This window comes from Exophiala mesophila, assembly GCF_000836275.1.
Source record: "Exophiala mesophila strain CBS 40295 unplaced genomic scaffold supercont1.4, whole genome shotgun sequence".
Taxonomy (NCBI): Eukaryota; Fungi; Ascomycota; class Eurotiomycetes; order Chaetothyriales; family Herpotrichiellaceae; genus Exophiala; species Exophiala mesophila.
Window position 1 is genome coordinate 4,027,498 of NW_015622507.1, and position 17,140 is coordinate 4,044,637.

General features: G+C 51.5%; 4 protein-coding genes across 4 annotated transcripts; 2 read left to right on the plus strand and 2 right to left on the minus strand.

The window, feature by feature from the left end:
• The first annotated feature begins 583 nt into the window (after positions 1-583).
• On the plus strand, positions 584-3,433 carry PV10_06513 (uncharacterized protein). Its single transcript, XM_016371319.1, has one exon. The coding sequence runs from the start codon at positions 892-894 to the stop codon at positions 2,941-2,943; it is 2,052 nt and encodes a 683-aa protein (XP_016223612.1). The 5' UTR covers positions 584-891; the 3' UTR covers positions 2,944-3,433.
• PV10_06514 (uncharacterized protein) lies at positions 3,387-6,893 on the minus strand. Its single transcript, XM_016371320.1, has 3 exons — positions 6,569-6,893; positions 4,385-6,519; positions 3,387-4,277 (listed from the first exon to the last, which is right to left on the minus strand). Exons 1-3 carry the CDS (start codon positions 6,858-6,860, stop codon positions 3,690-3,692), a joined length of 3,015 nt encoding a protein of 1,004 aa, XP_016223613.1. The 5' UTR covers positions 6,861-6,893; the 3' UTR covers positions 3,387-3,689.
• A 2,979-nt stretch (positions 6,894-9,872) lies between these two features.
• Positions 9,873-10,907, plus strand: PV10_06515 (uncharacterized protein). Its single transcript, XM_016371321.1, has one exon. It carries the CDS (start codon positions 10,086-10,088, stop codon positions 10,452-10,454), a length of 369 nt encoding a protein of 122 aa, XP_016223614.1. The 5' UTR covers positions 9,873-10,085; the 3' UTR covers positions 10,455-10,907.
• A 1,305-nt stretch (positions 10,908-12,212) lies between these two features.
• Positions 12,213-16,828, minus strand: PV10_06516 (uncharacterized protein). Its single transcript, XM_016371322.1, has 2 exons — positions 15,701-16,828; positions 12,213-15,472 (listed from the first exon to the last, which is right to left on the minus strand). The coding sequence occupies exon 2, from the start codon at positions 15,354-15,356 to the stop codon at positions 13,335-13,337; it is 2,022 nt and encodes a 673-aa protein (XP_016223615.1). The 5' UTR covers positions 15,357-15,472; positions 15,701-16,828; the 3' UTR covers positions 12,213-13,334.
• Between the last annotated feature and the right edge of the window lie 312 nt (positions 16,829-17,140).

The window sequence follows — 17,140 nt, forward strand, 5'->3', positions numbered from 1 at the left end:
ATGACTTGTGATGCCGTGGAGGCGACCTTCTGATATGAACCTGACACGCCTTCATCAGCTGGTTCCTGCCCCTTTGAAACCAATAATGATCCTGATGATCTCAATCAGAAGCAGGAGCATCAAATCATAAACAGAGCAAGAACGCAAGAGCAAAATCAAGGAAGCTGTCAGGTCAGACTCAGGTCAGGCCGTTCTTTCCTCCCTCGTATGCTCTGCTAGTTATGGAGCGGGCCTGGAGGCAATCGCAAGTGTTCCCCCTCACAAAAGGGCCCGCCTTGGGCTCCACTTCTCACCTAAGAACCCTGCCATTCCTGCCATTGCTGCCAATTCTTGCCAACCGGCTATCCTCAAGACTTCCGTGCCTCCGTGATTCCGTGAGTGCCCGTGCCCCTCTGCAGCCCTCTGCAGCCCTCGTGTAACTCTCCCATCATCGCTCCATTACCTTCATCCACTCTATGACACATCCACCACATCCCATTCCTGGCCGGCCAAGACACTTCTCATTCGACTCCGCTCATTGTCCTCACCGACGGTCCCAAAACTCTGAACCTTGTCTGCGGGTCCTCGCCTCTCCTCGGTAGAAGCCCAACGTGTTTGCCATCTTGCACCATTCTGTGGCCATTCGTGCCATTCGTGCCATTCTTTGTCATTCACTTGAGCATTCTGTCACTCTCCCTCCCCTTCTTCTTCAACCCCTCGTCCCTGTTCCTGCAGCAATATACGCCTCTCAATCGATATCTACCTCGAATTCGCTCCTTCCTCCCGATTGTCCTACATTCGCCTGATCGCTCGCTCGCTCGCCTGATCGAGCATCCCCCACTGAGCATCGACCTTCCCAACATGTAACAGTGGGACTGCAACACAACAGCTCCCATCCTACAGCATCTCATAATGTTTGAAAAACACTCGAGGCAGCCGTCAATCTCAGAGGAACGAGTTGAGTCCGCCAGAAAACGATTGCGCGCAGGAACACTGGATGAAAACTTCTCCAATCCAATTTATTCGGACCAAGAGCAAGATTCCGACAATGATCCCAACTCCTCCAAGGACTTTTCGATTGCCTCAAATTCAAAGCATGCCAGACAAACCGTCGCTCCCTTCCTAGCCAAACATATACCCTCCCAATACGCTCCCCTCGGCAAAATCACCCCTTCCTCCTCCTTCAATCCGAACAATGACGCCAACTCAAAGTTTTGCTATCGACATAGACCCGACAAGCTGTGTCGGAGGCAGGTCGACGAACCCTCCATGGATAAGCTCCAGAAGGACCTTGACGCATTATCTCCTGAAGACCGTCAAGGAATCGTTCAAGTTTGGTCTCTCTTCTCCGCCGCTCCATCCAAATATCGGAAACTTATGCTGCAGGGCGTTCTCGCCCAATGTTGTTTCCCTCAACTCTCTTTCCTCTCAGCCAACGTACGAGACTTGATTCGCATCGATTTTCTGTCTGCCCTTCCCTCCGAAGTCTCGTTTCGAATCCTTTGCTTTTTGGATACAACCTCCCTGTGTAAGGCCGCCCAGGTTTCAAGAAAATGGAGACAACTTGCCGATGACGATGTGGTCTGGCACCGAATGTGCGAGCAGCACATTGATCGCAAGTGCACCGAATGCGGCTGGGGCTTACCAATGCTCGAGAGGAAACTTCTGCGGTCCTCCAAGCGTCAAATCGAGTTGCGCGCCGCAGGCATTGCTGCCGAAGGCTTTCCTCCCCTAGAACAGGTCCCCAGTGACGACAGCCTTCCAGCCTCTGCCACCTCCAATCATGATAGTCATGGCGATTCCTGTACTGACTCCCACCTCTCTCCACGCGCCGCCCGCCGCCCAGGTCTCTCGTCGTTCGATAGTGAGCTGCGTCGCACGCGACCCTGGAAAGACGTCTACAAGGATCGTTTCAAGGTCGGCACAAATTGGAAATATGGTCGATGCAGTACCAAAGTCCTCAAAGGTCATTCCAATGGAGTCATGGCCCTTCAACTTCTCGACAATATCCTGGCGACTGGTTCTTATGATTCGACCATTAAGCTGTGGAACATTGACACCGGCGAAGAACTGCGCACTCTACGAGGTCATACCATGGGCATCCGATGTCTTCAATTCGACGAAAATAAACTCATTAGTGGAAGTCTTGACAAGACTTTGAAAGTCTGGAACTGGAGGACGGGAGAATGCATCTCCACTTACAACGGCCACACCGCAGGGGTCATCGCTCTACACTTCGATAGCGATATCCTCGTCTCGGGCTCTGTCGACAACACCGCCCGAGTGTGGAACTTCAGAGACAAGTCGGTCTTCACCCTCCGAGGACACAGCGACTGGGTCAATTCGGTCAAAATCGACTCGGCCTCTAGGACCATCTTCACCGCCTCGGATGATTGCACCGTCAAGCTCTGGGACCTCGACAGCAAAAAATGTATCCACACCTTTGAAGGCCACGTTGGCCAAGTCCAATCAGTCCTTCCCCTCCCTGCCGAGTTTGAAGTCGATGAGGCCCAGCCAGGCGAGGGAGAGGACCAGCTAGACGATCCAGGCAGTCCTTCAAGCCAGTCTACAAATGAGTCTGTGTATGGTGGCTTCAAAGTCATGACTTATCGAGACCGACAAAAGACTCTTTTCGATGCCGATGTTCACCGCCCACAACCTCCCAGGTATATGCTGACCTCGGCCCTCGACTCGACCCTTCGGTTGTGGGATGTCCATTCTGGTCGATGCATCAAGAAGTTTTTTGGTCATGTCGAAGGAGTATGGGCTGTGGCCGCAGATACGCTGCGCATAGTCTCGGGTGCCGAGGATCGTATGGTCAAGGTTTGGGATCCAAGGACGGGCAAGTGTGAACGAACTTTTACTGGCCATGCTGGGCCAGTCACTTGTATCGATCTCTCCGACAGTCGTATGGTGTCGGGTGGCGAAGATGGCGAGGTCCGTGTCTACAATTTCGTGGATTGATCTTGTCACGAGTACAACACTCTGGTCGTTAGTGTCCTTCTTCCGTCATACACGCCGTGTTGTAGCGGAATGTCACGGGAGACTTGTTTTTTGTCTTTTCTTTTTACGATTTGCTCAGCGCCGGACGCCACATTGGAATATCTCACACCACTGTATTATGAATCTCGGTGGAATGGTGGGATGGTGTTCTGGCGCAGTGACGGCCCTCTGCGGATGAGAAGGTTTCTAGGTTTACCACCATCTTGTTCAGGTTTCTATTGTTCATTACCATCAGCGAAGGTCAGGGATTTAGGTAGCCTGCGTGGTTGCGATGGCGTTCGTCTTCAGGATGCTATCATGAATTGGAAATGGTCGATTTCCTACAAGTTTCGGCGTTGTCAGGATGTAGGAGCTAGATAAAATGTATCATGGGCTTGATGATGAGCATGGAAGGTTTTTTACATGACTGCATCTCAATTAAACAATCGTACTGCTGTAATGTGATCTTGCAACAAGATTTATATCCACACCAAACTCCGCACCCAGCCGCGTGAATCATTCTACTTTGTTTCTCGTATAGCCCCTGGCCATTCATCACCACAAGGGAAGACCGCCCATCTTATGAATCGTCCTCGTACATAGCAAGTTCCGGTGACCCTTCTCTTCTGAGTACTCCGTACCTCGTTCTGAATCCATGAGCGGGAGTGAGTGGGATATTGCATCTCACACATGTCATCGACCGTACTCATCTCGACCTCATTCATCGTCTAAACCCCCGTAATTCTTCGAATCGTCCTCCTCCCACCATCACCAATAATCTGCACCTTGCCTTCCTGTTCCAACGCCCTCACCGCCTCCTGGAACTCAACGCCCTCAATCTCCACCGAACTTCCATCGCCCACATTTCGATACACATCCGCATATCTTACGGGATTTCCACTCCTCACCACTGCATCACCATCAATCGCCGCCAAAACCGCTCTCTTCAAATCCTCTTTCCGTCGTCGATCACTCGCACTGCCACCTTCAGATAACAAGCCCATATCAATGAGACCAGTACGGGCATCGGTTGCTGAAGCTTTAATGGCGGATTTGATCAGTCGGACGGCTTCGTCGACGTCGGATGATTCGACGGTAGGTGACAAGCGCATTTTCGCGTGTGCTTCGGACAGTCGGATCATGGATTCGAGTTGTCGTGTTGTAGCGGTGATGCGTCGGTCGGATGCTTGGATGGAATTGCCGAGTGCGCGCATGGCGACGTACGCGCTGGTCAGGGCTTCGGCGGCCGGGGGTGTGATGGTTGGGTGGATGTTGGTTCGGGCGTAGGAGATGTAGGTGGTGAGGAATTCGATGGGCTGTGGTGCAGGGGAAGGTGTTAGTTGAGCTTGCTTTAATGATATGTTCCACAGTGCTTGAATGATGGAGGGATGGATGGTTAGGGGACGGAAAAGGAGAAACTTACCAAGATTTCATCCTGTGATGCATTCTCTGGTGTATCTTCAAGATACATGCCAACTAAATGTTGGGCCAAGCGTCGATCATTGCTTTCGTCGATGCGATCCAATACAAGATATACCAAATCGAATCTGGAGAGCAAAGTCGGAGGAAGGTCGATGTTCTGAGGAACAGGGAGGTTGGGGTTATATTTGCTGCCGATCGGGTTGGCTGATGCGAGGATACTGGTACGCGCATTGAGTGTCGTGATGATACCTGCCTTTGCGATAGAGACAGTCTGTTGTTCCATCACTTCATGCAGCACCGACCGTGTGGATTCGTTCATCTTGTCGAACTCATCGATACAACATACACCACCATCCGATAGGACAAGTGCACCGGATTCCAAGACCAGTTGCTTGGATTCTGGATCGCGAGTCACGTATGCGGTTAGACCGACGGCCGATGATCCCTTGCCGGATGTGTAGACACCTCGCGGTGCGATTTTGTGCACGTATTGCAACAATTGGGACTTTGCTGTTGACGGGTCACCGCACAGCAAGATGTTGACGTCGCCGCGATATTTGGGGCTGCCGCCCTTTTCAAAGGATTTGTTGGTGCCTCCGAACAATTGGAGAAGGATTCCCTTTTTGACGTCGTCGAGCTCGTGGATGCTGGGCGCGAGACTTCGTGAAAGGAGGTCGTAGATGTCGGCGCGGGCGGCTGTTTCTTTGATCTTGATTTCTTCCTCGGCGGTGATTCGACGGATTTGCTCTGCATCTCCTGCGACTTGTTCGGCGAGTTCCTGCTCGATGGTGGAGGCGTCAATGCCGACTTTCCGCTTGTCGACCTTTTGGACGTGGAGAACATCGATGTAGGTCTTGAAAAGCGATCTGATGGTTCGTTGGCGCGGATTGACGCGCACGGCGTTGCTTCTGAAAATGCCCGTGACTTCAATTCGGTCTCCGGCTTTGCAGACGTCGACCAGTTCGTCGTAACAGCAGAGAGAAACGCTGTGTGGCGTTTGCCCGTCAGGCACGGAGTCGGGGGTCTCTTGCAGTTTGATGACTTGCTTGTCGGCAAAGACGCATCGGTTGTGTACAATTTGCATTCCATCTTTGGATTTACAAGCCTGGCGAGGGCATTCTGTGGGTTCTGCGATCTTTCCACGGTCGATAGTAACGTACAGGGTGTGATCGCAGACGCTGCACTTGAAGAATGCCTCTTTCATGTCTGGGATGACTGGTGTGGTTCGAATGACAAGACCTTTGATGGAGACAAGCTTGTCGATATCGGCAGGATCCAGCTCCCGCATGTTGACGGTCTTGTCCAAACCGAACACAGCAACCTTCCAGTTACGGACTTCTGCCTCCTCGACGAGATCGGGAATATCATCTGGTTGATGGCTGGCGCTAGGTCCCGGAGTAGAGCCTAGATCTGAAGTGGGAAGAGGTGGAACCGAGCTTCCATTTCTGGCGCGTGAGGCGGATGTTGCATGATTTCTTTGCAGTTCTCGCATCTCCTTCTGTGCAAGCTCGACCATTACATCCTTGAGTGTCTGATCCATCAGGGGGATGATCTCTTGTGGGTAGCCTTGCAGTTGATGCCAAAGTTTCAGAGTTGCAGGATATGCCTTGAGATTTCTGGCGTCAAGGTTAAGACCATTGATACCAGCTGCGCGCATATTTTGCAACATATTGTAATACTCTTTCTCGTCTGCAGCAGCCCCGAGGCTCTTGGTCTCCTCTTCGCTGGCGCCGTCTGCCCACATTCTGTATTTGGTGGTGTAGTTGAAGAGAAAGCTCTTGAATGCAGCGATTGAGTCTACAATGGAGATATTTGTTCCCCAGATGACTCGTGTAGAATCGCCTCCCAGCACATCTGCCTCAGAAGTGTCTGGATTGATATTGGTGAAGGTTGCTTCGGAGCCAGGTTCTCCAGCATCTCGAACAGGCATACCATCTTCACCAACAAAGATTCGGCGCCGGTTTGCTGGCGAGGGAGCAAAGGCATCCGAATGAATATCACCTCTTCTCGATGAGATTCGTGGTGGTCTGTCTTGACGAACAAACAGGCCGCTGCTGCTGGTGGGAACATCGGACGCAAGGCGTTGGGAGCTTCGTACAGGGCTCGAACTTGGATCATAACGAACAGGAGACGATTCTCGACGGAGTTAGATCTATCGTGCAAATCGAGTTAGGGGATGGCATACCTTGGACTGGCCGATTGCTTGGGCGGGGCGTGGTCTCGCGATCTCCTGCATGAGACGAGTTTCTTGGTGGTGAACTAATGATCATCCCATCGCTCGGAAGATGAGATGGGCCTGCCCTTCCTGATCGAGCGGGCGAAGATTGGAAGAACAATGGTGATGATGATGCAACTGCGGCAGCATTGGCGGTCTGTCTTGAGCTTTTGGGAGTGGCTTGTGGCGGTTGGGCAGGTGAGGAAGATTGAGAATTACGTGAGGAGTGACCTCGACGGCGTGAAGACGGAGTCGACGACATCTTTGCGTTGTGCGCAAGGATGGCAAATTGATCGTGGTGACTGTTTGCGAAGTGCTGTAGCAACGGAAATCAATGTCGACTTTAAGGGGGGTTTCTTTCGAGCGCGTCGCGTTAACGCGTAAAGTGGTTTCAAGCTTTCTTGGCGCGTCGCGTTCTGTTCAACCTCAACCACCGGCTGATAGATTCTGAGAGAACATCATCTGGCCTGTGATCATTGGCGAATGCCTGGTAAGCTCATATCGCACGCTATGTACTCGGGGACAACAATCTCTCATCAAATCAGAAATGAGGCCTTTTCGTCTTTATTAGATGCCCTCCATACGTGGACTCCAAAAGTGCCTCCCACTAACCATCGAAAGGGGCACGGCACTGATGAAATCTGCATCTGACAAGACTTCTTCAATACGCCTTTCTCCGAATCAGACGCATTGAAGCAGATGTGAGGACCTTTGTGGTTACTGCAGCATTGTAACCTCCAGTTGTGAGAGCGAAAGTCCTCTGCAAGCTCTTCCAGCACCGAACCTGGGATCCAAGACCGGGAAGCATAGCATCAGCGTCGAACCGCAATATGTCGACCCCAATATGTCGGGTACGTGAATCAATCATGCAGGTAAGGAGCAATGCGTCTTACTGAGCCGCTGAAAGGGCTACACATAATCAATTCCTGTGGTGTGACAGCTTTTGTAGTCTTTCAGCCGACAATGATGTGCTTTCTCATGTCGCTGCCGCCATTATTGCTACCTGTAGCAGGAACTATGCTTCCGAATACTCCTACTTTTTTCACGCGGCCAAAACCCCACGACATTGGAAGAACTCAACTCGTTGACTTGTGAGCAGATACACATACTATAGTCGATTGACCTTTGCCCAGATATAGCCGGGCCTTGCCCAGAGCTTCGAGTGCCACCATTCGACTCCGTCAAGCATCCAAAGATTCTCGGCCTACTCATGTGCATCTTGGATATCCCATAAAGATTACGCAATCTCTCATATGCTGTCTTATCCGTCACGTGCGTCACTCCCCTTGTTTCTTGTACTTGCTTTGCGGGAGATGCTGATATCAAATACAGCGCATGCCATGCACGTTGGATGGGCCAGTTCAAACTCTAACTCTGTGAGAACCCGAGCTGTTTCGGCAGCCTTGTACAAGTGAGTTTCATTTCGAGTTCTTGTTCCTAGCTTTGAGGGGCTGATGTTTGTCATAGCATGATGGTTCAGCTCTCACGTGTCATTTATTCTAATTTCTACCGTCAAGATGACGCCCCAGAGTGTAAGTGATCCTTATAATCTGAGCTAGTACATCAATGATAATGGTCTCCGTTAGACCGGCGAGGAAATTGAGAATTGATAGCCGTCTGCTGTATGAACATTGTGGTTTATATCGGAGCCAAAGTGTACTACAATTGGCAAAATAGGACGAGGGCCAGGAAGTGGGATGCAATGAGCGAAGAGGAGCGACTTGAGTACCTGGACACAACAAAACACGCTGGGAACAAGCTCATCAACTTTCGCTTCACGCACTGATTCGGAAGCGATAGAAAGGCGAAATAACAGGAACAGAAGGTGGGGATCCGGAGAAAGTGTCCGGCTCAGTCTCTCTAGACGTCCTTGCCGAATGTCGGAAGGATTTAAATGCTGTCAGAAGTTAAGTATCATGTTTGTATATTATTGAGGATGCCCTGTCCAACTCGGTTGGCAACATTCGTCGTGTCTAGTTGTCGTTGGCCACTCGTCCACGATGCTCGTTCGTTCCTTTGGTAACTGGCTAAATTTCGAATGAAGCCGTCTCGGGTGATTGATCTCGCGAGGCAAGTTGTAAGGAATACATGATCGGTGTCCTCGGACGAGGTGCATGGTAAATCAAGTTTAATTGGTTTGCTAAAAGGTAGAGTGCCCGATAGTTAGATATTGCTCCGATTACTTTCGATCAAGCCAATGCACTTGAGGCCGATGAGCATGTTACCCCCACCGCGACTACCAACTCAATCACGATTTTCTAATGGGAGACATCAGTGTGTGTTGTACAGAAGCTTCACAACTAAGACTGGATCTCGGTCTTGCAGGTTGGAGGTTCTCTATCACGGCTGGCGGTGTGAGTCACTCGATCGATTCTCCATCACCTTCACCTGGCAGTGTCTGGAAGGGCCGGTGTGGCCAGGTGGCTTCACAAACACACTCACAGTACGACCAGTAAAGACTCTCGTGAGATGCAAAGTGGACTCACTCCCACAAATCTGTCTCGAAAACGATGTGCAGAGCCAGCAGCGACTTCGACCGCCTGGAGCAGTGGGGTTGGCAATCTCGAACAGGTCATGCGGTCGAGTATTTTGTAGACTGGGAAAAGGAACGAATGCGATTTGAGGGTCCAAGGGCGGGGCTGAGGCCCGAGGGGCCCAAGGTCTTTTTCTTAAGGGTCTCACTGGGTCTCCAGGGTCTTCAACAACATTGGGGAGTGCGGGTGGCTAAAGATCAAAGTACCTCGGCCGCGAAATTTGTACGTAGAGGTACAGGCGGTCAAGGAAGACTACGACCTAGGCTGCATGAGCAGGAACGAGTGGCCAATCACGTGGGCCTGGATGTAACTAAAAAGAATCAACCAGGCCTGTGGATCGACAGGCACCAAATCGGCTCCAGACCACGGGCCGCAAACAATCATCATCCGGGGGCTTCGATTGGCTTTTCCAGGCTGTCAGAGACGCCCATTTCGGCTCCCGCGCCGAAGATAATGCGGGTAGGAGAATTTCTGGTCACGCGTATCTCAAAGGCCCTTCAGCCGGGACCACGGTGCACTCGCCATAGACAGTTAGCCACCATTCACTGGGTGAGATTGACGAACTACGGAGACATTCGGTAGGCGGGAATTTCAATTCATTAATTAGCCATCTTACCATCCCGCACGAATTCCCCATCTCGAACGGACCGACGGTGGGACCCATCTTCGGAGCGAGTGTTGTTTGGTATTTAGGTAGACAAACTGCCCACACCTGCCCCAGTTTCACACGTTGGTTGTGCAGAACACGTATTTCTGGCACTGCTTGCTGCTTGCGCCACGCAAAGACAGACTACTACAGTAGGTCGGAGAAACTACTGTACTGTAGTAGTTGCTCAGGCTTGAGAGGATCCAATCTTGGGATTCAAAGGTGTGTGACAACGCTATGATTCTTACCTCAATTGGGTGAAATGGCGAGTGGCCACATCCCATGACCAACCCCAGAAAGGATTCGCATGTCCACTGTCACCACCACAAAACCGAGAACAACGAATCGACTCTGTCCACGCGACATGGAAACAAAGAGGATGGTGGGTGGTTGGAACATAAACACTATCCTCCATTTCACACGACGCCTTACTGGTCTCCTACCGAATTCATTGACACCACTTTATTTGACATACCCTGTTGGTGGTGGTCCAGGAGGAATGCAAGCCAGAAATGTTGTGACACCCAAGACACGTCGGCAATATTTAACACATAAACCATTATATTTGTTGTCTGGTCAGCCACTTTACTGGAATCCTAACCCAAATCAACTCTACCATATTTGCGACCCAATAGCTATGGATTATCTATGGTGGAAATGCCAGCAGCTGTCATGACAGCTGTCCTTGTTATCCGAAGTGGGCGAATTCCTCAGCCTGGATCTGATCAGCATTCATTTGAACCCTGAGCCTTGAGCATCTATGGCACCACATGGCTCACTCCTCTTGTGGCTTGCCCTCGAATCCATTCCATCCATCCTTTCTTGGACCATGACAGAAGGAACTGTCTCGAAAGGGGTAACTCACGACCAAACGACCAACGGGTAACGGGTAGAAAGGAAAGATCCGCGAGTGTGGCACCTTTCTACTGGCTAACCGGTGGAATGATCGGCCCCTCTCAAGCGATGCATCCCTGACATCCAGACGCCGTGACGCCTGACGCCTCAGCCTTTGGGCTTCCAGGGGCACTTTTCGGCCTCTAGCCTTACTGCCTTGGGGCCTGTCCGGATGGTACCTGGCTTCCCCCGGCCACTCACACCTCGCCTAAGCCTAAGCCTGACCCCCCCCCCCCAACCCTGGCAAAGAAAGACCCTTGGACAATCCCTGACCCTCTTTTTGCTCTTCCGACATTCTTCCCTTTCCCACGCGGTTCTCGTTAGGGGGTTCCTGGTTTCCTGGGTTTGCTCTCACACACACTCACACACCCTGACACCCTCGACCCTCTCGATAGTACGAGTTCCTACGAGTATAACACGGCATGCCTTTCACTACCCTGGATCTGCTCGACTTGTTCTTCTCTTCTCCTTTCTTTTCTATCCTGTTACTGGTGATGCTGCTATGGCAGTCATTCCTATACATATATACATTGCATACCTCTCACGACTCCGGTTCGGATTTGTATGCATGCTATATGTCGCTATCGACTGACTTTACCCAATAATGCACCAAACCATCCCCATTGCCAGGGTCCTGCGGTGCTCCTGACCTCGACGTCACAAGGTTACTCAATTCAAAGGTCATGCCTGCATCTTTTCAGGATCAAAGTATGGGAGCAGATCATTGCGATATAAGTCGCATCCATCTGCATCCAAAACAATTGATCAAGTCGAGGCTGCCACTTGCGCTGCCGCTACGGCTACGGACCGTCGCGAGATCTGGCCCCGCCAAGCACCCCCTCGTCTCCAACCATGGCCTCCCAACCACTTGAGCCTTGTGATTCTCGCAACACCACCTCGTCGGCACCCAACAGCCTTGTCTCTCCAGCTGATTGACATAGTTCAAGACATGCAGACGCATCAAGTATGAGTGCATCGGAATACAACCTCGTTGCCCATCCTACACCACGTTGCTGCATTGCAATGACATCACCTTGCCTTGTGCATCGCAAACCTATGGTACTCTGAGGTCGACATGCAGGCTTTTTCCAGACGCATTGCGACTTGGGTGGTTCAGCTTCAGCTTCAGCTTGAGCTTATAAAAACAACACCGTCTGCCTCTCAGCTTCCAGCTCCAACTTCCCTCCAGCTCTCTTCCCTCTCGTTTGCGAAGCCTGGCATCACCCATTTCCCCCCAAAGGCTCGATGCTTTGCCAATATTCAAAGAGCCATATTCCACTCCACACATTCCACACATTCCACACATCCCACACATATTATACCCCGACACACATACACATATACAATATGTGTTACCACGACCCACCGACAACCTCGACCATCGACCACCGTCTTGCTCATCAAGACCCACGCTTCTCTTCACTCTCTCGCTTGGACTTCGTCCCAACTAGACGCCGACCACACCCTACCACCAACCTCCTACATTTCACGAACAAAGAATGTATCTCACGACACATGAAGAACACAAAGATCGAAAAGGTTGGAATGAAATGTTCTCTCATTGCTAATTCTAGGTCTCGTATCGCACCCCCCACAAACTTCCATCCAACCCTGATTGATACCCAGAAGTCCAGCAACTCCTGATGATCGCAACCATATACCCAACCCAAGGAGCATTGGCATCCGCTCATCGACACATAAAAGGTCAAATCATGAGCGTTCGGCTGGTCATTCATTCGAAGCCCAAAGACGTTGAGTCGATCGATGATCCTCGGCCGATTCAGTCATAATTGCCCCCCTCGTTGATCATGGTGCTCTCAAAAACAACAACCCAAATCCCAGGAGAACTTTTTCACAAACACTCCTCCAATATCCACGTCCACGATGGATCATCCATTCACGTTTCAGTCCATCGTCAACCAATCCGCGGAGTCGAGAGTGACATATCCCCACCGTGAATCTCACGCAAAAATCGGAGAGCTATGTCTATTAACAATAATATTCCGGCCCCTCCCCCAAATTCGCCGCTTGGGGAAGACCAGAGCCCCCCATCCCAAAACTGTGGTGAAAACTGGAAACCCAATGTGGGTGCGCTAAAACAACAGCAGACGAAACAAGCCAAAGCCGCCTGCATAAGCAAATGCCGTCGATAAAACTCTCGCAACACATTGATAATGTGCTTGCTTTTGGAAGTGTAATGGACTGGCACCGATGACGAATGGTGAATGGTGGACCAAAGCCGAACCATCATAGGTGCGCGCAATATGTGCATGAGGCCTGAAAAGGCCAAAAAGACCAGGTGAGAGAATGGCTTCTCACCAGAGGATTTTCATCCTCGAATTGCAGTCGGTGTCAGCGTCTCGGACATCACTGAAGGTGAGTGATAAGGATATCCGAAAGTTACTGGCGAAGGAGATTTCGCGGTAAAATAAGAGCCTGCTGGAGGAAGTGGAGATGAGGCCCGAGCTGCGTGATGGCCAAACGCAGGCGACATACTTCGTGGTGGTGTTGGTGTCGACGACCCCGACGAATTCGTGGAATGGGCGCTTCCGCCTGTACTCAAATCCGAAGCAGATGTGTCGTCCCCAGCACCATCATACATGGTCAATGCAGATTTTGTCAGGGGTGCATTCTGCCGCGAAGTCCCAAACTGCGACAACAATTAGCACTTCAAAGTCGTCAACTCCTCGCTCTTTCCTCGGGCACCTACAAAGCAGTACTTGTCCACTAGTTCCTGATATGATTCGGAGGTGAGTGGTGGTTTTTCTGACATCAAAGCAGCAGGCTTCGAACCCAGTGGTGTCAGACCAGGAGTTGAGAATGAAACTCCGCCTGTGGCACCACTGGCGCCAACATTAAAGTTATGAGATGTGCTGGTGTTGCTCTTGGTGGGAGTGGTCGCAGGAACTTCGCGGGAAGACTGCTTTGCATCCTTCCTCAAAGACAAGCCGCTATCATCGCCCAACACAGCCATCGCATTGCTTTTGGCCGCCGAGAGCGACGAGTTAAAGTCATACCGGTTGCCGAAGGCCTGCGAGCCAGACTTCAGACGACGGTGTGGGGCATCGGGCAGTAGCTCTGCCTTTGAGCGAGGACTCCTCAGCTTCAGCTTAGGCTCGCCCATAAGGGAACCCGCTGATTGGCCGAAGCTGCCAAAGCTATCAAAGCCAGTCGAGAAGTCGTCGAACGAGGTTGGCATGGTTTTTGGTCTGCCACCAGTCGAGGTAGGTGGAGATGGGCGACTGCGAGGTAGGGCACTGAGTGGCCGAGCCCCGAGTCCAGGCATGCCGTTCTTCCCATGTTGAGGCTTTGCCTTCTTGCTAAAATCCACTTGGTAGTTAAAAGACCCATTGTTATCCCAGAACTCTTGAGCATTGGTGTTGTATCTAACGCAGAAGAAGAGTGTTTTGTTCTCGAGGTTGGCTTGATCGGCCAACCTTATACTGAAGTTGAATCGGTCAAGACCATCGTGTTGGTTCTTTCGTCGGATATCTTGATTGTAATCCGCCGACACTTCTGATGTGGTTTTCCAATAGTCAAGTGTGAACCGAGCGACAACTTGCTTCTGGAAAGAGATGTTTTGGACAGCGACCGTGCCGATCAAGTTCTTGCCATCAGAAGAGAGGAAGACCCTTTCGACAAAGACGGGTTGTGTCTTTCTTGATTCAGACTCTGGCGGGAAGTTTGCAAGACGCAATTCCCATTCGTACTGAACCGCACGAGGGCGAGCAGTTGATTCATCAGATCCGAAAGGGAATTCACTCTCGCTTTCGTAGTTCTCTACAGGAGAAGAGCCGGCACTGACTGCGAGTGGTCTGTCGACCTGCAGAAAGTGTCTGACGTGCTCAAGGTGTGAATCAAAATGGACGGCTTTGGAGTACGTGGGGGTGCCAGGCATGCTGGAGGGTCGACGGTGAGCAGAAGGTCGAAGTGCAGGACGAACCAGTTCGCCAGACTTCTTTCTGACCATTGGAGGACGACGTGTAAGAGCGCCGTCCTCATCGCTGGAATCACTGTCAGCTTGGAAGCGGACAGGGGGTGTGTGTATTTTTGGTGGCTCGAAAACAATGCTGGAATCTGTGTTGGATCTGGAATGCGAAATCTTGCGAGCCTCGTAAGACAACGGCGGCCGCACGATCTCTGGTTTCGGTTGCTGGGAAGTCCCATTGGCTTGCAGATCAATGTCTGTATTCTTCAGGTCATTGTGTCGATTGGGCGAGCCTTCTTTTCTTTGTTCTATGGACCTGATGGCTGCTTGCAACTCTTTCAGGTCTGCTCCAAGTTCAAAATCACGGGATCGTCCTCTGTCTGGGGCGTCTTCGTCGTCGCTGGAGTTGTGGGAGGAGTCGGGAGGGGAGATGGTCATTCCTGCAGGAATCAACGAATTGGTCACAGGCGGAGGCGACTTGCGGAGGCTACCGTGAGGATCAAAGCTTCCGTTCTCATCATATGCCTCGCCATTGTGGAGCACTTCGTTCCTGACGTCGTTTAATGATGGACTTCGTCGGTGCTTTGTGAGATATGAGGATGAGCCATTGGATCGAGGTGGGTTCGGCCGACCGGCCGAGCTCGGCAGCTCCGGAGACAAGAACTGTCCCTTGATATATGAGTGAGACCTGCTCACTGTAGGACTGGACTGTTTCGAAGCTGCAGGAGATAACTGGGCGGGGGGTGTGTAAGGCATTCGATCGGTTTTCAGGTGGATGGACCCAAACCCGGGAGCTGCGAAAGATAGCGCGCGTCGAGGCTCATCAAGAGCAGCCCGAGGAGGGCTGAAGAAGAATGCGGAGAGAGGATGCTCTGATATAGACAGACGAGGTCAGTTGTGAGGTCCCAACATGATGCAGGCTAAGGATAGGTAGGTGGTAGGGGCGTTGTAGGCGGAGAAACCAATGTCCAAACGTGTGTTGAGGAATCGGTAGACCGTGTCAGAGCGCAGCCACAGGTAATGGTCTGATGACGGATGTAGGTTTGAGAAATTGGGTGTAGGTCTTTGCGTTGGTAAAAGTTACGTGATAAGGAACTTACAAGGATTTGAGGGTTAGGAATTATGAGATGCAAATGCAGAACCCAAGCACAGAAAACCGGAAGACCTGGTCGTTGCGTCGTGGGTTAGGGCGTGAAGCGTCGTGATCAGTGCTTCTGTCACGCCTGGGGGAAGGTGCAGGCAGTGTTTGTAAGGTGCAAGTGCTACTCCAGCGACGAGAGGAGATTCAAGCCACGGGACCAGGGGTCAACCGTACGGCGAGAGAACTCGGACTGGTGCAATGATGATGTTTGACAGGACTGGAGTCGTCTGTAGAATGCTAGAAAGAGGGATGAAATCAACAATGGTAGATTTTTCTTCCTCTTTCTTTGTTGGAAGGGGCCTTGGTGTTCCCTGGCAAACGGAGCGGCGATGTCTCGTTCGGTGCCCGTCCCAGATGAAAAATTCGTAAGGCCCAAGAATATCGATGTCAAAGCCTATCCTCCTATTCTGTTGATATCAAATCGATACAGGCTGGCGGTGGCCTAGAGGATGAGGAGAGGATGAAGGGATAGAAGGGTGGATGGGTGTCGAAGAAGGGATGGGTTTTGGTGGATGGTGGATTAGTGGACAGGGAAAATCAGGCGAGGGAACCAAAGGCGTTGAGTCTGGAGTGACCAAAAGCAGGAAGCTCGGATCTGCGGTGGGAGAAGAGTGGGCGAGAGACAGGCTGCGAAGATCAAGTGGGCAAGGGAGTGCGAATGAGTGGATTCTGGAGGGCGCGGCTCGAGCACAGAGGCGAAGAGAGAGTTGACCAGGGTGTGCAACTCTGAAATGCAGAAAAGTGGGCAGCAGGTGGCGCAAGGATCCAGCGTCAAGAACAGACTCCAGGCCTTGGAGACCAGTGCTGCGGCTAAGGAAATGGGAGACGACACTAAGTGCGGGCGGGCATGGGTATGCAGGTCTTGCACTGGCCTCGCCAACCTTTTACCTGGAGGGCCGTGGATCAGGACGAGAGGCCAAGCTGGTGGATAGACGTGTCGCACTGCAGGAGACGAGACAAGGAGGATTCTCAATAATATGATGGAAAAGGCCGCACGGCCAGAAGCAGTGGCATGGAAGCACTTCACAACGGTGCATGTCAGAAGGATCAGCAAGTGAAACGAATATGAGAGATGGCGAATGTTGGGGCTTATGTCTACAAACTCCTCATCATGTAAACGTACATGAAATCCACTGCTCGCAGGCAGGTGAACCGTTGACATGAGGTGGGTGGCGGGAGCGTTCGGAGAAATTCAGTATAAGGCCTGGGTGAATGGCAAACGGGTGGAGGAACGCAGTGGAAATAACCGCATCAAGATGTCGACAGCTGGATGCCCCAGTTGCGTGATCCCATGCAAGAGTGCCCGTGGCCATCAGTGTGAAGATGATAGGAATTTACTGTTCCCAGTCCAATAAACTGAGGTGGTGGGAGTGCGAATATTGAGCGCTAGCTAGGTAGT

Excerpts from the sequence above, each read along its gene's own strand:
- PV10_06516 (XM_016371322.1), bottom strand. The coding sequence starts at position 15,356 with ATGCCTTACACACCCCCCGCCCAGTTATCTCCTGCAGCTTCGAAACAG.
- PV10_06513 (XM_016371319.1), top strand. The coding sequence starts at position 892 with ATGTTTGAAAAACACTCGAGGCAGCCGTCAATCTCAGAGGAACGAGTT.
- PV10_06515 (XM_016371321.1), top strand. The coding sequence starts at position 10,086 with ATGTCCACTGTCACCACCACAAAACCGAGAACAACGAATCGACTCTGT.
- PV10_06514 (XM_016371320.1), bottom strand. The coding sequence starts at position 6,860 with ATGTCGTCGACTCCGTCTTCACGCCGTCGAGGTCACTCCTCACGTAAT. Across the intron at positions 6,520-6,568 it reads AAGCAATCGGCCAGTCCAAG|AATCGTCTCCTGTTCGTTAT; the intron begins GTATGCCATCCC and ends AACTCCGTCGAG. Across the intron at positions 4,278-4,384 it reads CATCACAGGATGAAATCTTG|CCCATCGAATTCCTCACCAC; the intron begins GTAAGTTTCTCC and ends CCTGCACCACAG.